The 25,650-nt window shown below is 40.5% G+C and overlaps 3 protein-coding genes and 2 long non-coding RNA genes across 5 annotated transcripts; 3 read left to right on the forward strand and 2 right to left on the reverse strand.

Annotated features, from left to right (window-relative positions):
- Positions 1–1,315: 1,315 nt before the first annotated feature.
- On the reverse strand, positions 1,316–3,216 carry LOC136354894 (uncharacterized). The gene is made up of 2 exons (XR_010738753.1): positions 2,621–3,216; positions 1,316–2,535 (listed from the first exon to the last, which is right to left on the reverse strand). It is a non-coding gene; the product is annotated as an uncharacterized lncRNA (long non-coding RNA).
- Positions 3,217–3,510: 294 nt separating this feature from the next.
- On the forward strand, positions 3,511–4,083 carry LOC136351712 (uncharacterized). Its single transcript, XM_066303982.1, has one exon. It carries the CDS (start codon positions 3,511–3,513, stop codon positions 4,081–4,083), a length of 573 nt encoding a protein of 190 aa, XP_066160079.1.
- A 1,457-nt stretch (positions 4,084–5,540) lies between these two features.
- Positions 5,541–9,915, reverse strand: LOC9271125 (serine/threonine/tyrosine-protein kinase HT1). The gene is made up of 3 exons (XM_015768406.3): positions 9,111–9,915; positions 6,703–7,158; positions 5,541–6,151 (listed from the first exon to the last, which is right to left on the reverse strand). Exons 1-3 carry the CDS (start codon positions 9,489–9,491, stop codon positions 5,858–5,860), a joined length of 1,131 nt encoding a protein of 376 aa, XP_015623892.1. The 5' UTR covers positions 9,492–9,915; the 3' UTR covers positions 5,541–5,857.
- Positions 9,916–17,274: 7,359 nt separating this feature from the next.
- LOC107280385 (uncharacterized) lies at positions 17,275–19,705 on the forward strand. Its single transcript, XR_001544407.2, has 2 exons — positions 17,275–18,478; positions 18,593–19,705. It is a non-coding gene; the product is annotated as an uncharacterized lncRNA (long non-coding RNA).
- A 3,373-nt stretch (positions 19,706–23,078) lies between these two features.
- Positions 23,079–24,923, forward strand: LOC107281500 (RNA exonuclease 4). The gene is made up of 2 exons (XM_015789852.3): positions 23,079–23,185; positions 23,300–24,923. Exons 1-2 carry the CDS (start codon positions 23,160–23,162, stop codon positions 24,276–24,278), a joined length of 1,005 nt encoding a protein of 334 aa, XP_015645338.1. The 5' UTR covers positions 23,079–23,159; the 3' UTR covers positions 24,279–24,923.
- Positions 24,924–25,650: the final 727 nt, after the last annotated feature.

Below are 25,650 nucleotides of genomic sequence, written 5' to 3' on the forward strand. Positions count from 1 at the left end.
CGCGGAGGGTGTTTATTTTGTTTCCTCCAAGAAAACGAAACGAAACGTGTCGCTTCGCTCACACACAATTTCATCAAAGCAATCCCCTTCTCTTCTTCTCTCTGTGTTGCCATGGATAACTGTGGTGAGGACTGATGGTCACTTGCAGTTCGGCATTTATTCTTTTTCTTTCTTTTTTCTATCTACTAACAGAAGGCTATGGGTAAAAAAAATGTCCGTGTTTTATTTTGCAAATGCTTTTATATATATATATATATATATATATATATATATATATATATATATATATATATATATATATATATATATATATATATATATATATATATATATATATATATATATATATATATATATATATATATATATATATATATATATATTCACTTGATTTAAATAAATATTTAAAAATTTTCATGGACTGATTTATAAAACGTGTAAAAGTAGTTGTGACGTGCCGATGGTAGATCCACCACCACTTAGGCTGTGCTTGGAAAGGTGGTTTATTAATGCATAATTAGTTAAGTATTAGGTAAAAATTAAAATGAATTAATATGTTTTTTTACACAACTTTCGTATATTTTTTTTTTTTGCAAACACTATAACTTAGCCTTATTCTTGTATTGTGATATATAGAATATCAAAGAAAGATTATTCCGATCGCATAGGTGGATGTCCACCCAACTGTTGTGCCGTCGATGCATCCCCCGAGATATGTGCACAGGCAGATTCGTATTCGGTGATGGGCGTGGGATATGGGTGGCACAGATCTTAAAGAACATTGGATGGAGATTGGCGTAGGTGGACATCCACCTAGGTGTATAAAATTGATTCTCGAATATCAAATAGTAGTAACAAGATCCTAAGCGTGGTTATTTTCCAAAACAAAAAAATGTTAGGATTTTTAGTAAATAAAATACTAGGAGGTAGTACATGATACCATAATAATTTTTTAAAGAAACTCTATATTCCTCCTACCTCACAAGGAATTTTTGAAAAGATAAATAAAGATGTGCTCACAAGCATTTTTTTTCCTACAGTATTATCCTAGGTGTGTTCGGCTCCAAGAAAAAAAAGAAAGGGAGTACTTATGCATTTTTCGAAAGATTGTTATGATCGTTTAAACCCATAATGTTTAGTGTCACGATCGTTTGTTGTTGGGCAATCTATAATTTTTTTTGACCTTATCTATAAATTTATTAATACGGAGTATTTGGTAAGATATTTTGGGAAGGGAAATCATCAAATCAACTAGCCACATAAGTCGTGTGTTGCGCGACTCTCATTACCTACGCCATCACATGTGCCAAAGAGGTAAAAGGAAAACCCACATAACAGCCTGAGATAGTACATGATAAATATTGAACTCAGAATACAGCTTACTGAGCTTTTGATTTTTTGGATTAATGCTGACAACAAATTAAACATATTACTCTTCAGTTTTTAGTGTCCATCGATACAACAGTTAATATAAAAAAAGAAAAGAATGACAGTCAAAATATATCATCCATTGCTTGCTTATGCTCTCCAATGTGATTATGCTTATTGCAATCATTCTCTGCCTCTTCAAATGTAAAGAATATCATATCATAAATATATGGTGACACCAAGAGAAAATGTCTAAAAAAAACTTTGAAAATTGTACAACAACAAAAAATCTGAAACATATCGTAAGTAGCACAAAAGCATGGCTGGGGTCTAGTATTTTTTTAGAGAAGGGGTGTGGAGTCTAGTATACAGATCCAACCTGTAATCACATTCATAAATATCATACTATGGCAAATGTAAATACAGTATCCCTCCCACTTGCCTTCTTAGTTTAGGATATGATAGACAGTTCAACGCTTCATATTACCACGGCTATTGTTGCTATGACCTCAGAAAGTAATAATTAAACACAAATTTCAGTAGATTGTTTACTTGAGGCAATAGTGTGACATGGAAGAACACTTACTGACTAATGGTTGATAAGGAATTCCAGTGCAGATGAATGTACTCGAGGAGCCCAATTCAACAATATTGGTATGGTTCAACACCCAGAAGTTAGACACAATACCAACAAAAAAGAATGTGTAAATTTCTATGACTCTTATCTATAGCATATAATACAATGACTTCTGAAGGAGCCAACTTGCATATAATTCTAGATTTTTCTTATCACAACTTGTCACAACTAAATTTTTTTAGCAGCTAACTTGTCACAACTAATTTTTTTTAGCAAATATCGAATTAATCCAATACTCATGGAATTTATTTGGAAACTGAATTTTATATGTTTGTGTGCAAAAGTAATAAAGATACTATCTCAATCCACTTACAAACCATTATGCTGCTAGTTTTAAACCCATTTGTTTTCATATGCATTTTGAAATGAGTATAACATGATATATGAAATTCAATTGTGCGTGTAATTGTTTATCATTAATGAATTTGAACCATCAACACATTTTTCTATTGTATAACTATAATATTTATTGCTTACAATCTTTCTATGTTTGTAGGACACGTTCTTTTTACAGTGATCTTAAATGAAACCTGCATAATAAAAAAAATGCAAATACATAAGTGCCTTTAAACACCCCGTTTTAGAACTTGTTGATCTTTTTTAGTCCAAACTTACTATTTTTGATTTAGGTCTTAATTCTCAGGCGTGTACTGTTAACTGACTTAATCCCACTTTAGCAGCTAGGACAAGAATGTGCTCAACTTCTCAGAGTTAGCTGAAGACCTGGTATCTGCACATCATATACAATGAACACTGGCAGGAGCAAGAAGTTATACTAACCACTGCTATCGATGTTGACTTCCCCAATCGTGCAGTTTTTGGGACCTTTAGTCTTTCCGTTGGCAATCTTCACCAGAGGGGGACGAGAAGAATAACTGGAGAAGGGGATCGAGGCGCTGCAGACTGCAGAGGAGGTCAAGGGGATCTCTAGTGGAGATGCAAAAGACGAGGCGACGGCGATTCGTAAAGTAACGTTCTATGCGTGCCGCCATCGGATGGAGCCATGCTTCGAATTATACCCTGCTATTGCCGGAGAGAGCTCTGATCGATGGGAGGAGGTGGTGCTGTTGGGGATGAAGAGGGGGCGTGGCTAGGAGGAGGCGGAGGCGGAGAAGGGATGGCGAGAAGGAGCGACGGGAATGAGAGGAGGCGCCGTAGCGGCGGGGAGGAGAAGAGGCGGAGGCGCTGCAACGCACGGGAGGGAGGAGGGGGAAAATGAAAATGTGCAGAGAGGGGAGGACCAGAAGGTGAGAGGATTTGAAGTGGGCTGAAAATAAAGGCCGAAAGCCCATATGAGATAAGCTTTGGTTTGGGGTCCGGCTATGTCGGCGACGATACCAAACAGAAGCATTATCCGTATCCGTACCAAACACCAACACTGCGAATTATATATATATATATATATATATATATATATATATATATATATAGATATATCTTCCTCTACATCTACACGACGTACACTTGGATACTGCAGGTAGATTAGATTAGATGATCGGCCGGCCATGGCCACCTTCCGGGACCACCTCGCCGTCATCGCCGAGGCGCTCTGCGCGATCGCCGCCGACATGAATGCGGCCGCCCGCGCCCTCGACCCCTCCACCGTCATCAGCCTCGCCTGCGCCGCCTTCACCGTCGCCATCGTGCTCGTCTGCTACGCCGACATCTGCGGCCGCCTCGCCACGCTCCACTCGCAGACGCAGACGCCGGCGGGGGAGGACGAGGACAATAATGCCACGCCGCCGGAGGCTCCTGCTGCTTCTTCCCTTAAGGACCGCCAGCGCTCCAGCCATGGCACCGACACCTCCTCCTCCTCCGAGTCGTCGTCGTCGTCTTCGTCTTCATCATCCGAGTCCTCGTCCTCGTCTTCGTCTTCATCATCCGAGTCCTCCTCCTCGTCGTCGGATGATGACCTAGCGCGGCGACGTCAGCAGAGAAACCCTTCTCCTCCGCCGCAGTACAAGAAGGAGGCAAGGAGGAGCCCTTCTCCATCGCCGCCATCGTCGTCGTCAACCTCAAGCTCTAGCTCGAGCTCAGGCTCAAGTTGGTGGACTCGCTCTGCCAGGAGTTTCTACTGATCCAACAATTGTTATTACTAGTGCTTGAATACTCCCATATAACATAGGTTTCTATTGGAATATTATATTAGGGCAATTTCAGAGTTTTTTCATCATTTATACATTCATCATTCATAAATGTTTAATGTAGTGGTTGTTTAGAATCCATTAATATTCTATTGATTCTCCTTTTTTCATAATAGCAAGTTTTATAATATAGGTGACTGTTACCTCCAATTTCATATATATCATCTTTATATAGATTTAAGAGGTAACCAGCTACCTTCGTCCCATAATAAGTTGACCTATGAGATATGATAGTAGTACTAAGAATTTAGACAGAGTATATCTAAATTAATAGTACTAAAATATATCACATTCCATACTAAGTAACATTATTCTTAGACGAAGGGAGTATACAATAATAGTTACTCTAACACACAAACCCCCAATAACTCTAATGCTCTCATATTTTTACTGAAATTTGTGTAATGGTTGCTCTTTACATGAGGGATAGCTCATTCACTCTCTAATATAATCCTTTCTCTCTTCCACATCTGCAAATGAGCCTACACGGCATATAGGGGCAAGTACTTAAGGGGTTTAGGACAATAACATAGGGGGGGTCTTAAGCCTTTAAGGTGGATCTTATACATTGTGAGATTAATTCTTACAGGAGGCATTTGGTTAAGGTGGCCATATGCATAAAGACCACCCACAAGTAACTAAAAAGTCACTCTTCACTCTCACATGGTAGTACTAAGGGTGAAAACGGAATCGGTAGCATCTCTTTCAAAAAGACGCTCGATCGGTCGGTAATTGACTATATTTATCATTTAAACGACACTTGTCCAATACGATACAGAAAGAAATTGAGAAAAAAAAACAAAATTTACATATAGCCAAAAACGAAATCAGCAACTATAAAAAACAATGCCCTTCATACAGAAACAACGCTTGGTCAATCGGGAATTTCCATGACCATTTTCACCCTTAGGTAGTACTTCTCTCTGGGTACTCTTGTGTTTGTAAGGTCCACCTTAATACTGTCTCTTACCATATACAATGTAAACATAACAATATACATTGACAGACATTCCACTTATAGTACTTGCTAAAGGCATATGCTTTTTTAGCAAAATCTCTAACCCAACAACCACTAGCCATGAGAGAGGGATGAAAGAAATTATTTATTTATTTCTTATGGCTAAGTAATTAAGTATATTACATTGTATTTGTTACTTATTAGTCTTATAATGTATATAAACTGATAGTAGTATTGTTTATTCCTTCTCAATTTTAAAGATACACTGGTGATTCTCTTAATGATACGCAGAGAGATGAATGTGAAAAAAAACGCAGTGCCTAACTAATCTCACTTTTTGAACCTGATATTTAAAATCTCACTTGCCATGCATGGATAAACATTGCACTTGTTCAAGGCATAACATTGCAGTGATCACAACAAAAACAGCAGATTGACGGAAGAGCTCGATTATATTACAATTACAGATGCTCGTCCATTGTTCCACCACCCAAATAAAACGACATTCAGAGATAGATAATCACCAGAAAAACTGCTGCTTGTCGTCTCTCAAGTAAGTCGATCGAGGCAGGCATTAATGATGGAAAATCGTCAATAATAAACAGAAAAAAAATGAAAGAAGGGGAATACTAAATCATAGCAAGCCTTACTGCCGCATAATAGGGGGCCGGCGCATTGAAAAAGGAAAAAAGAAACTGAAAAAACAAAGTGCATACATCATACACGGCGAAGACGAAGCCGTCATCCAGATTATACTCTCAGAGATGCAGATCGTCGGGTGGTTCTGTAGCGAGGGAAGCACCGGAGAAGGCTCTGTTGATGATGATGATTATGATGCTGGTGATGGTGATGGTGCAGCGGATGCGGAGGCGGTATATATGACTGCAAGAAGGATGGATCCTCTTCAAGAGCTTCTATGTAGCTCTCAAGTATGGCGACGATGTCGTCGAACTGAGGCCTTCTGTCTGGGTTGGTCGCCCAGCACTGAGTTATCAGATGGCTTATTGCCACAGGGCATGAAGGAGGCAGTGGTGGCCTAGCATTCTGCACAAAAGCTATTAGTTGCAAAAGTCCAATAGATGAAGGTCATCAGTAACAGATAGGACAAGCTAACCGACTCTTATTTTCCAAACTTATGGGATCATATAGATATTTGCTGCGCAACACAATGTGTGGAAAAACACCATATTTTCAGCCTATTCAAATTTCATCGCTAGTTGAGCAGTAATTACCTAAATGGATCGAGCATGTTTAATATGTTTTTTTTTTCAAGCTAGAAACCATGTCAACAGAATTACAAACAATTTTTGGGGTGATACAGAGGATTTAAGCAAAAAAAAAGTTCAGGCTTAATTAAATCCTCTAATTACCCGCAATTTTGATACCAATAAAGTTCAGGCTAATTAAATGTCCGCCATAGTTTCCATAAGGGAAAAAAAACATTTTTTACTCTCTTACAGAAAGAAACCAAAATTTTCTACTGGTACTGCGACTGAAAAGGCAGCAGCATCTCATGATTTTAACAGCCTACATTATAGCCAAGGAAACAAAGATGGACATGAAGATTGGAGAGGTGGCATGTCAAAAATTCATACCTTCAAGGCAACAGCAACAGCAGCTTGCTCGGGTGTCATCTCACTGAATGGTACCAAAGCAGTCAAAATCTCCCACAAGACAATTCCAAAGCTGTATACATCAACCTTCCTCGTATGGTGTTTCTCTTTGATCATTTCTGGAGCCATCCACCTATACGTTCCAGTAAAACCCTTACCACTTCCGCACTGCGATTCTAAGCACGAAATTCCAAAATCTGCCACCTTTACTGACATATCTCCATCGAGAAGTATATTCTCTGACTTCAAGTCTCTGTGAAGTATGCCTTGCGAGTGTAAGTAGCTCATTCCACGAGCAATCTCTAAGGATAACTTCAACACTAATTCAATTGGAACAGAATGAGGTTCTTGCTGATGTAGATATTTCCTAAGGGAGCCACCTGCCATGTACTCAGTAATGATACAGAAGACTGGTGGTTTCTTGCATGCTGCAACAAACTGAAAAACAAGAGTTTAGATATATTTCTTATCAGTTTGAGACTCAACAAAATGAGCAAACGAGATTAATTGGTTACAAGAGTTCCTTCACAAGTTAAAAGTAGTGGGCATCTTTCATTTCAAATCCAGCATGCTTTATATGTAGAGAAATTCTTTATTTGCCTCTGTAAGTTGGCCACTTCCCTTAATTACCTCTCTGAAACTGCTCATCCATTCAATGACCCTTGTTCTTAACTTTTACCCTCTATTTGCCCCTCCCATCACTCTGCGCACTGTGCAAATTTCGAAGGGGCAAATAGAGGATAACAGGTTAGAAAAGGGGTGACGAAGGGATGAACAGTTTATCTATCAAACTATCAGAACCAAGACCTATTTTAGCAATATATTTAACATGGACAGCTAAAATATTATAACGGCAAATAATGCAACAGAGGAAAACGATTTGAGATCAAATGCGGCCTAACACTCATATAAACCAATTTCACAAATAATTAAGGTTCTTGCAGAAATTTGCCAGTATTACTGAAGAACATTTGGAGTGCAACTTGCATAGATGTCACATGATTTTTGTGCTTACTCAACTTCGGTTGGTTTGACAAAGTGATACTTTCCATGTGATCTGTGGGACCAGTAATCCAGGTAGGCACTTGATAAAGTGAAAAGTAACATAGATTTTTATCTGTAGGCAAAGTCACGAACTATCACTCTCTGAGTCAATTCTCCGTATTAAATTCTTACGAGAGACACTTTTCTTGGCATATGAAAGCAGTTAAGTTTGGATGTCATATATGGTCCACCACGCACTTTAATTAGGAAAATAGCATCTTTTAACTTCTCATACAAGTATCTAACATTATCACCTATAATGCTGTATATGGCATGAACTCATCAAGCATAGGATAAAAACCTGAATACAACCATTGGCTGGTGGCTCTCTTTACCCAACTTCTTCATAATGAAGCCAATTCACATAAGTTATAAAAGTGGTGCGGACAGTGATTGGACTAATCAATTAACCTAAAGACTGGCTAGCTTTTGCAGCACTCGTGTAAAAATATCCTGATATACCGCCAATCAAAGAAACAGAGGGGTTAAACTTTCCTATAAACCACCTCCAGTGGATGGCTAAAAATAGTTAGGCGGCTTAGAGAAGTTTATTAGATGTGCTTCTCCATTAAATACGAAGCTCTGTTGAGTTTTCTCCAAAGAAAGGAAGCTCTATTAAGTAATATATATGATGGAAAGTGCACAAAAAAACATTCAGGATCTCACAAAAAATCACTAACAATCATTACCAGCTCTCTGCTCGATGGATCGAAAGGGTGAGATATGAACGTAGAGAAAGAGTAGGGAGGAGAACAGTATTGCTGTAACATTTGTACGTGACTCAGATTTCGCTATCTTAACTATCAATATCATACTACTGGAAGAGAAGTTTTTTTTTTTCTGCCATGTTCACTCCCTCCTCATTGGGTTAGTATAAACAAGCATGAATCATGTCGCACCCAGACTTATCTTCTCGACCCCATCCTTCCGCCCAATCAAAACAAGGCATAAAGTAAGAACCTTTAATGTGAAGATCGGTTAGCATAACAAATCCTACAGCCTAGTGCACGCATGGGGCACACCAATAAAGCGTAAAGGAACTAAGATGTGAAACTAACAGGCTGTTCAAGTGAGATAATCTAGTATTCAATATCTGGTACAGACAAAACCAACCAAACCAAAACGCAACAACTTGTGTTAGTAGTAAACATCTACGAGCGCACTAGAAATTAAATTGGACTTGATGGATGGAAGTGCACAAAAATGATGGAGAAGTCCCCACAAGATGCACAGGACAGAATCCATTATAATTGAAATAATAATAGTAACAAGTTATTAATAAAGGTACTAGAAAAGAAGAAGAAATAGAAATTGAAATTGAATCGAAGAAGAAGGAAGAAAGGTACCGAGATGATGTTGGGGTGGCGGAGGCGGAGGAGGAGGGCGACCTCGGAGGCGAACTGGCGCTCGAGCTCGGCGGCGAGGGCGGCGTCTTCCTCAGGCTGGCTAACCATCTTGATGGCAACGTCGCGGGCGGCGTAGCGGCCGGAGTAGACGCGGCTGTGCCTGCCGGTGGCGAACTTGGTCCGGATCTCCAGCTTGGACAGGTCGGCGCTCCACAGCTCCTCGCCGCCACCCCGGATCTTGGCTCCCGGCGGAGCCACCAGGTACTTGGACCACGACACCGCCTTCTTGTACTCCCCCAGCGACAGCCGCCTCTCCAGCCTCTTCCCCTGCCCACCGCCATTGCCGCCGCCCTGCTGCTGCTGCTGCTTGAAGCATTTCATCTCCTCTTCCTTTCTTTCTTTCTTTCTTTTCCGCGATAAGCTTGGATCTTCTTGGAATCAATGCACGAAACGCTCGCGGAAGTGGAAGCGAATCGGCGCCTGGAATCTCGCTCTCGCTCGCGGGGATTCAAAGCTTTATGGGAGGAAGGATAAAAGGCGGATTCAAAGCGAAAAAATCGGGATTTTCGGTAGAGGATAACAAAAAAAAAGAGCAGGACACGGATATCGGAGGGGATTTGCGGAAAGACAACATTATTTGTGGGTGTGGCTGGGAAGATGAGACGGGCGATTCAATCGCATCCTAATCGAATCGATCCAAACAAGGCAAGCAAGAAAAAGAGAGAGAGAGAGAGAGAGATGATTCTTTTGATGAGAGTGTAAAAAGCGAACAAGAAGAAGAAGAAGACGACGACGATGAAGTGGCAAGTGCAGCCAGCAGAGGTCGTCAGGTTATTAGTGAAGAGAAGAGAGTGATGAGCTTTTTCGGTGGTTCAGGGGTGCCGAGATTAGAACAGATTTGTTTGTTTTGGCGGAAACAGCTGTTGATTGCAAGTGTCGAGTGACACCACGACAGATGACCTCACCTCAATAGAAGACACTCTTTCTTTTCTTTTCTTTTTAGTTAGCTCAAGAGAAGACGCGTTTATATGTTTCCTTCCTCCCTTTTAAGTACAGTACAGTAATCACAGGACAGCGAGCTGCCAAGCCAAAGAGATCTGCTTTTTCTGTAGGAAAGGAAGAAATCACAGGACATCCATCCATGGGAGACCATGCATTCGGGATAAGCTCTGAAGAAATGCCCAACATTTCGTATTGCAAAACTTGATACTCCCTCCGTTTCGTTTTATTTGACACCGTTGACTTTTTAGCACATGTTTGACCGCTTGTCTTATTCAAAAAATTTAAATAATTATTAATTTTTTTCCTATCATTTGATTCATCGTTAAATATACTTTTATGCATATGTATAATTTTACATATTTCACAAAAGTTTTTAAATAAGACGAATGGTCAAACATGTGATAAAAAGTCAACGGCGTCAAATAAAACGAAACGGAGGGAGTATATCATGTCCCAGCCTCCCAGGGAGCAGTACACGACTACACGTCTACACGATCCATCCATCAACGGATCAACCGACTAGACATGAACAAATCACCGCACGTGGGTGAGAACGGTCGATTCCTCCTCATTCGAGCACACGAAATAGTAAAGTAAGGTGCTCTATAAAACATGTATATCTCAACAATATACTAGATTAATAGTAAACCATCTCAATAGTATGTCTATATAGGTATCTATAGCTCTCTCATACATTGTCTCGTTTTTCTCTATAGACTATCTCTAAGTTAGTAGATAGCTTTGCTCTCTCTTCATTTAATATCTTCCAAGTAGGAAAATATGCTGACATGAGTCTCTTGTAGAGAGCCTATAGATAACCATTGCGGGTGCCCTTAGTTAAATCTAACTCTGAGTATAGATCCCAAGGTCGCATAATTAGTTTTGTGTTGTATTCTGTTCATTGAAAAAAATGCCGTTGTATATTCTGTTGCACTTCTCTCTCGTAAATACGCAAGCGTATTCCAAATAATAAAAACGACACCTGACACCGTATATATGAATCATCTTAGATACAAGTTGTGCAGCCAAATAATAAGCCACCGAAAGCGTTTTATGTGATCAACCAGATGCCCGCACGGTCGCCTGATATGTAACGGCACAGCACAAGTAAAAAAAATAAAATACTTCCTGCATCTTGGTCTAATGGTTAAAATACGTCCAGGATTGTAGCTTACTGTAGCAATTTTTTTAAAGCGCTTTGCACCACTACTTGTAGCTGACGATCTGGTCCGTTCATCAACAAAGTAGATGGCTCCTATAGCTTAACATGCAGTTCCTATAGAAACTGTGCCTGATCCCAGTTCACTTATAGCAGCAGGTTAACCTCCTTACAAGTGGAGTACACCATCTATCCTACAAAAACCAACGCCTAGCTTTCAATCTGGACATAAGCTATATTTAAATTCAAAGCAGAAATTGATGTATTTTTACAGAGAAAGTACTCTATTCGTTCTAAAATATATTAACCTAAATTAAAAAAAACTAGCATGATGGCCCGCGCAGATTGCGCGGCTAGCATCATTATATTTTCTCTCATATAATAGCATATATGTTTTCTCATTATATTATTCAAATATATTAAAATAACAACATAATTTTAAATTTTGCAATAACTTTACAAAACTACTAATGTGTAATATTCATATTGCATTTTATATACGTGTTAGTTATTAATTATTTTTAAGATAAAATTTTAGTTATTTGTAAATTATATATATTCCTATATGGACTCTAGACTCGTCTTTTAATATTTCTTTTTTCTGTAAATTGTATTTCTATATAGACTATATGTTCTTCTTCTAATATTATTTATTTTTATTTCTGAAATTTTATTATTTCTAATTATATTTCTATGTGGACTCTAAACTCATCTTTCAATATTATTTAATTTTTAATTTCGAATTTTAGTTACTTCTAAATTGTATTCCTATATTAGCATTAAACTCTTCTTCCCATTTTTTCTTAATTTCGAATTTTAACTATTTGTAAATTGTATTTTTATACGGACTCTAAACTCTACTTTTAATTTTATTATGTTTATTCCAAATTTTAGTTAGTTTTAAGTTTCTATATAGACTCTATACTCTACTTCTAATATTCCTTATTTTTAATTCCGAATTTCAGTTATTTCCTAATTGTATTTCTACATGGACTCTATACTCTACTTCTAATATTCCTTATTTTTAATTCCAAATTTCAGTTATTTCCTAATTGTATTTCTATATGGACTCCGGTCTCCTCTTCTAATATTCCTTATTTTTTAATTCCGAATTTCAGCTATTTCCTAATTGTATTTCTATATGGACTCCGGTCTCCTCTTCTAATATTCCTTATTTTTTAATTCCGAATTTAAGCTATTTCTAAATTGTATTTCTATATGGACTCTGCTTTTTCTTTTTCTCCGATTAATGTGAGAATTTCTAGGCCATGAGAGCGAACGTGGAGGCTCATTTTTCTATTCCTTTAATTATATAATAATAGATAGATATGATATTTTCTAATCTAAATGGATTAGAAAATATCATATTTTTACAAGTAGACAGCGTGGTCAGGCCGGTGTGCTTGTACAAGCAGAGTTTGAAATAGAGCAGGAATTGTACGCGAGGGGCGGCAGTGGTACAACGACCTGGGAATACTGGAGCAAGAGTAGAAAGAATTGCCAGTCATTTGGGTTATGGTACTTACCTACCTAGCTATACTATACAGGATCAATTAAAAATCTAGATTTGTTAGTTAGTTAGAGATCAGCGCATATATATATGATGGATCATATATTGTTGTCGATCGATCGAGTATGTACCGTAGGCCACTCATCAAGGCATTGCATATTTGCATGCATGATGATGATGAGTTATTTAATTAGCAAGTGGCCATTAGATTAGAGAGAGCAAGTGGATCGGATATACTCCAGTATTATTGTACAATATGGGAGGAGGACCACTGCATATATGTACTCCTACAGTATTTATGCAACTTGGTTGTGGGGGATGGTTGAAGGACGGCCGTATCACCCATCCGTATACGGAAGCAACTCAACTACTTGTCTTGTCCGCCACGCCCACTATCAGCCTTGCATTGCATATGCTCTACTTAATTAAAACCAGCATCGACCAAAGTTATTCATTCAGACTAAACTCTTCCTTAAAATACACTTAATTTGCACTGGTTTTTAGATAATGGAAAAATAATACTAGCTACCATGCTGCTTAATTAATATACTTTCTCAATTCTCTCCGTTATCGCACAGTTGCAAATTAAACACACTCCCGCTTCCATTTTGCTTACCGTTCTACTAATTCTCACGCTGAACTAGGAGGTACGATAAATTGCATTGCTATTGATTACATTATAATCATCTTTCAAGAGGTATAGTTATTTATTTTTTTAGAAGCTTCTAATTAATATAAGTATGAGTATGGCTGTATTGATGAAGGGTAGGGGAAAAAATAGCACCAAAATTATTTTGAAATGTAAGAACAACAAGTACTATCTTAATAAAAAAATTAAATGCTAGAACAATAATTAATTGAAATGTAAGTGAACATAATGCATGTATGAATCGATCGATCGATATCGCTATCCGATCCCTACCAGCTGCACAACGATGGATCGATCTCCATCATCATGTGCCCTTCAATCCTCCAACCAATCACATGCCAAAGATGCTTACATACATACAGCTAACGCATTATTGTCTTCTTTCCTAGCTGCTTTGCCAAAGTGTTTTCGGCAGCTAGCTAGCTACCTGCTTTTAACTCTGTCACACTTGGATAGAGATGGTAATTAACTGTCCATTCACCCTTCTAATTATTCGCCTAAAATGTGTTTAGTTCCGTTGGATCGGCTCACTTTCCATCCCTGTTTTTGTCCCCTATATATAGAGACAGCCAAACATATATATATGCAATTGATTACATCATATATGCTTGGCCATGAGTAGAGAAGAGAGCTGATCCTCGAGTTATAGCTCACCACCACCACCACGTACTGCTACAAATATGAACATATACGCTAGGCTAGCTAGTATTTGTTGCATCCTTTTTCTTCTTACAAGTTGCCAAGGTGTGTAAAAACATCTGGTTGTCATGCGAGCTTGGTCTTTGGAGAGCAGATATATATTGTATTCCCTCCGTTTCGTTTTATTTGACGCCGTTGACTTTTTATCACATGTTTGACCATTCGTCTTATTCAAAAACTTTTGTGAAATATGTAAAATTATACGTATGCATAAAAGTATATTTAACGATGAATCAAATGATAGGAAAAGAATTAATAATTATTTAAATTTTTTAAATAAGACAAGCGGTCAAACATGTGCTAAAAAGTCAATGGTGTCAAATAAAACGAAACGGAGGGAGTACAATATACCTATCTCTTGTAAGTAAACATATAGGGATATAAATTATAATTGTTCACTACTACTACAGAACATCTAAAAATTCCCGGTTGTAAACCTGGATAGGTGCCGGTTTTATAGTCGGCAACAATTATATATTCGTCACCAATGACTTGATAGAATTGATATTTTTGGGCTCCCCACAATTTAAAGAAAATACATAGACGCCGGCTAGAACTCCATATTGATTCAACAACAACAATCCCCATCCACACTGATCAAGAAATTCAATTATTATTCCCCATCCATCATATATCAACACCAGGAAGATGAAGGACTACACGAGATCAAGAACCCACTACCCCCCTCCCTCCAGTCCTAGCGGAGCCACTAATGTCATCGTCGCCAATCTGCACCACCGTGTTCCGCTAGCGGTTTATGGCAAGGAGGAGCGGCGTGGGAGACAATGACTACCGACGGCGTCGTCGTCGTAGGCTAGCCCTCTCCGCGTCGAGGTCGACGCCGCCAGATCAGTGGCACGCGAGCTCCAGGCAGCTTGGTCTAGTGGTTCACAAGCTGTGAGGATGGGCGACAACAGCGAGGAGGCACGTATGCAGTGAGGAGGAGAAAGAGGGAGGAGAGGACAATGCAGCGGCGACGAGGTTGTGAAGTTGAGGGGCGGCGGGATAAGTGTGTGTGTGTGAGAGAGAGAGAGAGGGGGGATGGATAAGGAGGGGCTGGTTGACTCGGTGGGGTTAAAAGGAATCACCATCCCATGATCTATTGGCTCGGGCTAGCTTTTTATAAAACCGACACCTATAATATAAGTATAGGTGCCGATTCTTTTGAAAAAAATCCGCACTAGTATTATTGGTGCTGGTCTTTATATTAGAACCGGTGTCTATAGTTGCTCAAAGGTGTCAGTTTTTTTTTTATCCCATAGAAACGAAAAAGGTTAATAGATATCGATTTTAAATGAACCGACAACCATGAGTCGGTACCTACGGAGGATTTTATAGTAATGGTCCGTACTTTTATTTCAGATTAACGGCTAATAATATACAGTTCCCCAATGCTAACAGCATAACTGTGCCCTCATAACCTCATTTATGTTTGAGTAATTTTACAGCTCTTGAAAAATTACTAAAAGTCATCATGTAAAATTTAGTAGCACCTGTTAATACCAAATACCAAGACATGTACATAAGCTCTAGATCTTACGCTTAAAGTTTTTCTCTTAATTAAAGACCGTGAAATTTCTCTTTACCTCAGCGTGGACCCAAAGTAGTGAGCATGTGAGTACTATCTTCACGTGCATACCTGCTGGTTTCAATTTCTTTTTTTTAAAAAAAACTTATTTTACAATTAAGCCTTTCTAAAACTTAATAAAAAAAATAGATACATAGCTCGGTGCCAAGGGTATTTGGAGCTGAAGTTGAATGGTCTCAGCGTCAAATAAAGTGGTGTCGAAACCTAATCCTCAGCACCTACCTCCGTGTGCCACCTATATGAACAACTTCCCTCTCTCCCCTATTACACCTTTTTGAATCATATTGATTTGCTATCAATAGGATATAAAAAATGCTTATTGCATGCTTCCTAAGCCCGAAGTAATTAATTCAACATCTTTATCTTCAAGGAAAAAAAAAAAGGTTACGATAATACTCGATTTCTTAATTAACTTGCAATGATTTTTTTTTCTTTTTTTTAGGAATTGACAATGAGTTGGATCCTTATTGGGTTCGGCGGTGGTGGACGGCAGGGAGAGACGGCAAGAAAGCTACCCAAAGTGTGGTGTGTGCATGCATTTAATTGAGATATATGTGTACAACATATATAATCGAATGAAATCTTCGTTTATCTTGATTTGTAGAGACAAAAATCTTGCATCGATAGTGGAGGCTTGAGAGCCTTATCAACCCCATGCTGGATCCGTCCTCACGCTAGCCTGACTGATGTGTCAAAACATTCAGATATTAAAAATTAAGTCTTAGAGGGGGTTCGTTTTTAAAATAAAAAAATATAAAAAGTTTTAAAAAAACGGATAAAACGGGGGAGCCTCAATACAGGATAATTCGTATGTATGGGTGGATTTTTTTCCCCCTCAATACAGGATAATCCCTCAATTGGAAGCATTCCTGTTAATATTGTTTGTTTGGACCAGAGTAAACTGCGAATTTGTTTAATCAGAATGTACGTATACGTACGAATTACAGCATTCATCTAGAACGTACGTACCTCGGTATACGTAGCAGCTAGTAGTAGGCATACATCGATTGCAAATTCAATTCGCTCGTGACTACTTCACGGGCGACCCTGCCTAACAACAACGTACCATGCTCATCTGATCTGATCGATCAATCCCCATAATTAATGTGACTAGTACTCCCTCTATCGTAATAATTTTATTTTTAGCTCATTTTATTTATCTCAAAGTAATTTTTTTAAAGCAATTATTCCATCGAAGTTTGTAAAAGTATAAAATAACTGTATCAGGAATAGATAAAATAGAAAATAATTGTTTGCATTGATATATGTGAGATAGATGAGAAATGAACTTATTTTAAGATGAAAGATGTACTACTTTCTACTAATAACTATTTTTTTAAGATGAATTTGAATAAACAACTATCATTAATCTTTAGAATTAATTACTTTACGGGAAGTGCTTCTATGCTTCTTTAAAAAAAACATGCACGAAAATTAAAGCACATCAACGGTGAGGATTAAAAGTTGATTAACAGAGTAATCCCCTTTAACGAGGGGTAATTTTGTCCTAAGAAAAAGCTGACCATATCTAGCCCACCCTGTCCGCATATCAGAATCGACTGGTTCCTCCTTGACTTGCACCTTTGACGGAGGCGCCATCTTCGCCGCCGCCGCCGGCACCGCCATCCCACCGGGTCGAACGAACCCATCTTGCCCGACGCCGGCACGCTTGCCGGCGGCATTCGACGACAGCCTTGTGGCGTCCATGCTCGCGCATGCCGGCGCCTCCGCGGGCTCCTCTCCTTGACCTGCAGCACCGTAAACGGAGGCACCATCTTCGCCGCCGCCGCTGCCATCACTTCGTCCTCTCCCTGTTCCTGGACGTCCTCGCCATGGCTCCCGGCGGCGGCGGGGGCCGCGGGGCGGGAAGCCTGGAGGGCCTGCAGCTAGCTGAAGCGGGCGTGGATGGAGGACTGGAGGGAGGAGAGGTGGGAGTCGAGGTCGGACCAGCGGAAGGGGAGGAGGATGGGCGAGTGGAGGACGAGGCTGTCGCAGGCCTCGCGGAGGCGTTGCTTCTTGCCATGCAGCGTCGCGATGGCGGCCTCCACCTGCGCCGGCCGTCGTCATCGCCATCAGAGATGGTTCAGGGCACAGGGCCGTTGCCGTGGCGGCGGCGGCGAGCTGTTGCATAATCTCCATCGCCATCGATTCTTCGTGCGGCCGGTAAGAAGCCGACGCAGTTTATATATAGGCACGCGGCCGCGAACAGTCCGAGACGGATAGGATCAGCGCATACAACCAATTCTATGTAAATTCAAAAGATTGTGATCAGCCTTGTGTTAAGTTCAGTTCAATTCTGAATGCATATCAGAGGTATCACCATATACTGAGGAATAAAATGGACATGGAAGCTTTGGTAATCTCTGCCGAGAATCACGAAGAAGCAGAATAAGGTGTTGATAATGGTGAGTGAGGGTGTTGTGCTCAATGAATCAGCCAACCAGCCATGTTTCCTGAACCACGAGAATATTGACGAACCTGAAAGCACGACGACGAGCACCACCTACACAACACGTCAACACACAGCTCCCCGAAGGAGAGAGCTCGCCGGTGAAGGAAGCAGCGACGGCGTGGTTAGTAGCGGAAGGGGAAAACACTCTTACAGTTACAGGGGGTAGAGGATGAGGGTGCGGGCGTGCGGCGCTGTTCACCGGAATGCGTCGTGAGAACTGCCGCGCGCTGGCCGCGAATCAATCCATGAGAAGGGATGTGGATACGGATATGGGCTTTTACTTCTGGACGAAATTGCCCCTTGCTAATGGTGATTACTCGGTTAATCAACTTTTAATCCTCACCATTGACGTGCTTTAACTTTCGTGCAGTTTTTTTTTTAAGAAGCATAGAAGCACTTCCCTTACTTTACTTGTTTTTACAGATGGAGTAACTCGTAGAAGCAGCCAGCAGTTGTCGTGGTCGTGAGTGTCGTGCTGCCTGCAGTGCTGCACTGCATCTGGATCTCCATGTTGCCATCCATGTCCTCCTCTCATCCTGCTGCTGCTTTGCTGTTTTTTCCTGCTCCATGTATCTGTCTCTGTCCCTTTCTTCGTCTTGCCATCCATTTCATGCCCTCGGTTTCGATCTCATCCTAAGTAAATGGTGGCCCATTGTTAGAGACCCACTTGTTTAAGCTCCAATACAAATCACGAGTATATAGGTGGGCTGGAAGGAACAACAACTAACAGGAGCAAGATTTAGAAGATTCTGAATGAATCAGTGAGTAAGAGGATACATTGGTTGGTAGGAAGAAGAAGAGAGGGAAGGAGAGATCGACAAGGAGGCAAGCCCGCCTCCAGGTCGCCGTGCCGCCCTTTGGACAATGATCTGGTCTCTTGGGCTTGCTTGGACTTCTTGGAAAGTAGCTGATTCAGCCCATATTGCAGCCCACATGGCTCCTAACACCCATGCCTTGCATGATCAAGAGTAAGAGTAATGGTAGTAGTACATTATCTAAAAAAAAAAAGAGTAATGGTAGTAGTAGCAAATTAACTGTACCTATCTCTGTCTGAGCAGATCTATCGAGCTGCCTTGCCTGGAATTTTTTTTAGAAATAATATTATTTTAATGGAAAATTGCAAAAGTAGTAGCTGATTAGCTAAAATTGCAAGTTTGATACCCTGTCGAACAACCACAGTTCGACAGGTACCTGTCGAACTACAGTTGTTCGACAGGGTTGTGGTTCACTTAAAAAAACAGAAAAGGACAAGAAAGAGCATGGCAGGGGGCCTATCGAACATCCAAAGTTCGATAGGTCTGCATGCACAGTGGTGTACAGTGCTCATAGTGATTGATCTTCTTTTTTTCTATCATTTTTTATCCCCTGTCGAACAGGGGCAGTTCGATAGGGTATTTTTTATACCCTGTCGAACAATCGCAATTCGACAGGTACCCTATCGAATTGTGGTTGTTCGATATGTACCCCTGTCGAACTATGGATGTTCGACAGGGCATTAAACTTGTAATTTTAACCGATCAGCTTCTACTTTTGCAATTTTCCATTAAAATAATATTATTTTTAAAAAAAATTCCCTTGCCTGCAACCATACATGAGACCATGACCATCGTCCATCCCTCCATCATCTGAACGCCAAACTGAACTGAACAAGAGATTTTCTTCTCCTTTTTTTTTTTTTTGTGAAACGATACTTAGTAGTAAGAGAACTGAATTTAACAAGGAGAAATGGCAAATGCAGAAACGATCTTTGATCAGGGATGCTTCCAATCGACGAGATGAGAATATAGGCCAGAGTACATGCCATGCCATGTTGCTGTCATATCGATCATATCAGAATTTTATTAGTTTTGCTCTTCTGAATCTATTCCATTCCACTACACACCACATATACACATCTGCCCTCCATCGACATGAACGGTCTGCCACTACCTATAGCCAAATATATATATGCGGAGAACCGGCTGGCCTGCCTTTGCATCGTGATCGAGATCGAGATTGAGATCGAACAGTGATGCTTCTTTTTTTCTTTTTGGACATGATGAGGCCATCAGAACAATATCCCAATGAGAAGAAAAGCACAAGATTAAACGGTATGTTCACAGCATATCCGGTGCTTCTTCTTCAGCTGCTGCCTCCAAACCAAAAAAAGATCCATCCAATGATTTGTCACACGCTCTCACAGCTAGGCTCATGTTCATCTGTGGTTTTCTTTTCTTCTTTTCGGACGACACATCGGTTTCGGATGGGACTTGCATCTGAATCCTCCAATCTTTACATCAGCATCACCTTGCTTTTTCAAACAATTCCTTTTGATCTACATAAAGAGATTGATGTATACATATGGTGCTTTCCTCTGGAAAATATACGGAAACATATGATTGCTGTATTGCATTTCATCGCAATGTATCTTGAGGAAATCTGAATCCTGAGCAATAAGCTAGCAGATTTTCAGTTGCTACCCTGATATGTTTTCTCTGAGATCTCGATCACTAGTTATTAGTGAGGACAAGAGCTTTGTTCAGAGAAAGAACTTGCAGTTTCAGATAGCGGGTGGCTGTCACAACTTTTCAAACAGTAACAAAAAGAAGAAAGGGGTGAAATGGAAATGAACTTTGCAGTTAGGTAGCCATAGCTTTAATATTGCCAGTATTTGGCAGTGGAGAGTTGAGACACAGCAGGCACTTCTCCTTTGGAACATCTACCCGTTCTTCTGTTGCATTTGCACCTGATCCAAATTAGGGGTGAAAAAAGCTTATGGCTAAGATTGGCTCAAACTCGTAATCATAATGAACCGTGTCGCGACCATTTTTTAGTAAGTTAATTTAACGAGCCAGCTCATGATCGAGCTACTCATTAGTACAAAAGTCACTATATATTTTCATATTTAGTGCTTCTTAAGTTGTGAGTACTTACACTACACAATGACCCACGTTCACCGTCCGTCCATTGTGTAGACAAAAGTCATGTTTGGCAACTAAGAAAGTATCGGCAAAGCCTGTGCCAACAGAATTTTCAGCAGTCGGTGTTGCAGCCCTTTTATATGTTTGCCTACACATAATTTGTTCCAAAATTTAGTCTTTTTTCCAACTGACTTTTGTTAGCAAAAGTGGACCATGGTGTAGTGTTAGTCCTTTAATTTACTAGCAAACTAACTATTTGTATTTAGTGAATATTTTACTAGTTATTGCTTATATTATACTAACATATGATAAATTGGTAAATATTGAAATTTTAAAGTTGATATAAATAAGATTGAACTTACTAACGAGCTTAACAAGCCAACTCGTAAGCTAAGCCGAGCCACGCTTTTAGCTCGTTAGGGTTAATTAATAAGCCGAGCTGGCTAGTCATGATACTACTAATAACGAGCCGAGCCAGGTCATTATCCCCTCATCTAAATTAACAACACCCACCAATGCATATGCTTCTCACAATGAAAAGCTAGCACATTGAGCATGGAAAGATAGCGTAAGCTTGAACTGAATCTCTTCGATCTCCTACCTTTCACCGCGCGCTAAATTAACCTGTGTACTTCATTTCACTGTGCTCAATCAACTTCGACAATTGTCAAGAGCTAGCCGGGCAAGCTTCAAATTAATCTTAATTTTTTTTAGACAATGTAAGAGCTCTAAACTTCATGAACTGAATGAGATTGAGTAAGGCACGATCAATGTCCTCGATCAAGTCACATAAACAACAGAAGATGCTTACAGTACAGACACCACGGCACGGCTAGCTTGATCGTCACCGAAGAAAAGATCCACCCAATGATTTGTCACAGCATAAGAATCCTTCAATCTTTCCATCAGCATCGTCGTAATAGTTAGCTTTTTCAAACCATTCCTTTTGACTAGGGTATCTACCCGTATTCTCTCTTTTTTCTACATAAATGATTAATGATGTATGCATATGTAAGCACTGCACGTGATTTTTCCTGAAACAATCAAGGGATAGAAAAGAAAAACATGTGATACAAATCTCCTCATTCCATTGCATTTCATGGCATTCTATCTTCAGATAAATCTGAACACTGAGCAACAAGGTGACTTTCAGTTACTTGATTCTTACTCTCTTGCAGATTATATATGTCATACTGAGATTACTCGTCAATGGATTGCTGCTTTGATTTTGTTTATGGACAAGGGATTTTGAAGAGAGGAAAAATTCAGTTGTAAGTGAGGACTGAGGATCAATATGCCATCAGTGAGAGCCTCTCACTCGTTGAGAGAAAGCAATTGCAGTTTCAGCAAAAGAGCTAGTACTGCTTTTGCACAATGCAAATGAACTATATATGGGGTACAAAGCATCCTATTTATCTTTGCAAGGCGAATGGCTGTCACAACGTTGCAGACAGACAGCATATAAAGAAAAGGGGGTCGAAATGGAAATGGAGTTTGCAGTTAGCTATCTAGAGCTTTATTAATATTGGCAGTATATCCTTGAGAAGTGGAATGTTCTGCAGGGTTGGTTAGCATTTTGCAGGCAAATTATGATATTCATCAGAGATATTTTTCATATTTTTGCATGCTAACAGAAAGAAAGGAAATGTAGCATAGTGATGGATGCATTCAGAACATTCTTTAACAGTGTTGGTTCTAAAGCTGTTTTGTGCATGAGCATGTCCTGAATAATATCCTCAAAACCAGAAGATGATGATGTGTAAAGCATGCAGCAGAATATTGGTGAAGCTTTCTACTCCATCGGTTCGAAAATATAAACCATTTTGAAGAAATGTGACACATTATATACTATGAATCTGGATACGGAGCCTGTCCAGATTCGTAGTAGAGGATATGTCAAAAACGGAGGGAGTATCTAGCAGGGACATCACATTCGATCGACAACACTGTCAAGAATCAAATTCTGTCCGTTGGATTTGCGTATAAATAGGCATCGGAAACAAGTGCAGATAGCAATCACCAATCAGCACAACAACTAACTACACCAGTGGCCACTCACCTGCACTCCTGCAGTAGTCTTCAGATCGAGAATGGATAATTCTTCAGATTCTCAGAGGTATTAGCCAATGTTCTAACTACATTCTGATTATATATATATATATATATATGAAGAAAAGAAAGAAAGAAAGAAAGAAAGAAATTGATTAAGTTAAATAAAAAATATGAATAGGAGGAAGAGGTGCGCGGCGTGCTATAGGGAGTTCAACAAGAAGGAGCACCTGGTGGAGCACATGCGGACGTCGCTGCATTCGGCGCACGACCCTCGCTGCGGCGTCTGCGGCAAGCACTGCCGCTCCCTCGACGCCCTCCGCGACCACCTCACCGGCGCCCTCCCCAAGCCGGAGTGCGCCGCCGCCTTCGCCTCCCGCGGCTGCCCCCTCTGCCTCCACGTAGTCCTCCCGCCCACCGCCGCCGCCCACTCCTGCCCCGCGGCCGCGCCACCGCTCGGCGGCGTCCTCGCCCTGGGGTGCAAGATGGTGGGCGCCGGCAGCGACGGGTCCCTGGACGTGTGCGCCCGCGTGTGCGTGGTGGACGAGCAGGAGCGCGTGGTGTTGGACACCTTCGTCAAGCCGCACATCCCCGTCACGCACTACCGCTACGACACCACCGGCATCCGCCCCGAGCACCTGCGCGACGCCATGACGCCCAAGCAGGCGGCGCGCCGGGTGCAGGAGCTGCTGCTCAACGGCGAGCCGGCGTGGAAGGCGCGGAGCAGCCGCGGGAGGGCCCGGATCCTGGTCGGCCACGGCCTGGACCACGACCTCGAGTCGCTGGGCATGGACTACCCGGAGTACCTGAAGCGGGACACGGCGAGGTACCCGGCGCTGATGAAGACGAGCAACAGCCGCCTCAGCAACTCGCTCAAGTACCTCACCCTCGCCTACCTCGGCTACCACATCCAGATCGCCGGCCGCCACCACCACCCCTACGACGACTGCGTCGCCGCGCTGCGCCTCTACCGCCGGATGCGTGGCGCGCGGCCGCACACCTGCAGGGACGCCGGCGTGGGGCCGCACGCGCCGCCGCCAACGCCGGCGGAGGCGTTCCCGGCGTGGAGGCAGCGGGAGCTGGAGCGCATGTCGCCGGAGGAGCTCCTCCAGCTGTCCACCTCGGACTACTACTGCTGGTGCCTCGACGCCACCGACTAATAACGAATTATTACTCCCACGTACTACCTAAACTACTTACTCAGTATAATTATGACTAATTATGCTGCTGCGTGTCCGTCTTTATTAGTACTCCACTCCGTATGTACGAATCAGGATGTAAGACCATCGATCTGATAGAGACAGTACCGTCACAGTACGTGTGACAACCACAGGTTGCAAAATTTTTTAAAAAAGGTTTTAAAAAAGCGCTTATATAGGAGTATTGCGTAAAATATACCATTGCTATATTCTCAAATTACTTTCAGCGTCAAATATACTCATATACTCCACTGGAGGAAGGAAATAATATCAGTGTTAAAAAAAAAGAAATACTTTTTACATCCTTCTCTGATGGTAGGCAAAAATTAAAGTTTCTCTGGGAAAGCACCGACAATGTGATGGTAAAATCGTTGGTGTATGATTTTACTCGTTTAAATTCAAATGACCACGAATATTACATACACCATATGAGTGAGTTTTCAATAGAAATTTAATGTGTTCAGAGATGTGATGGTTTCCATCTCTTTGAGCATGCCTTAGAGGGTGCATTCACAGTTGCATGTATGGATGCAGTGTTTATGTGTAGTTGTTTGTGTGCGTCTATATCTATTATATAAATGTAAAAAAGTAAGCATTTTGTGTCTTTGACAAACTCTTAAACTGTGTTGTAAAGTGAGGATTGGGAACCTTACATCCTAGGAGGGAAAACAGAGTGACAAGTTAGTACATGATTAATTACGTATTAGTGAAAAAAGGTAAAAGATGCTTAATATGATTTTTCAAGCAATTTTTCTATATATATATTTTTTAAAAAAATACATACTATTTAGTAATTTAAAAAGCATGTGGGTTGAAAACGAGAGATAAGTTTGAAACATGTACAAACAAACTCAAGTCTAATAGAGGATTTAACTAAAAACGATGAAATTCTTATAAATTCTTGCGTTTCAAAAGAAGCTATTGTATGAGATGTGTGAAACTTATAGTACTCCTCCAGCTTTGGTTACTCGTTTTGGTGACAAGATCAGCACTAGCAGTGAATTTTGGGCCACTTTGATTGATGCCAAATTTTTAGTAGTTTGAATAGTAAATATGATGTTTTGGTTTAGAATGGATGGTAATGCCCATGTTTAATTTGGTATATTTCTAGAACTTTCCTCACCATAATATAAAATTTGGCTCCCAATTAATATCAATCCAAATACATTACTTACATTGTGTTTAGATCCCAAATTTTTCTTCAAACTTTCAATTTTTTCCATCACATCAAACTTTTATACTCACATAAACTTCCAACTTTTCCATCATATTGTTCCAATTTCAACCGAACTTTCAATTTTGCCGTAAACTAAACACACCCTTAGTTTGTGTT

This window comes from Oryza sativa, chromosome 1, assembly GCF_034140825.1.
Source record: "Oryza sativa Japonica Group chromosome 1, ASM3414082v1".
Lineage (NCBI taxonomy): Eukaryota > Viridiplantae > Streptophyta > Magnoliopsida > Poales > Poaceae > Oryza > Oryza sativa.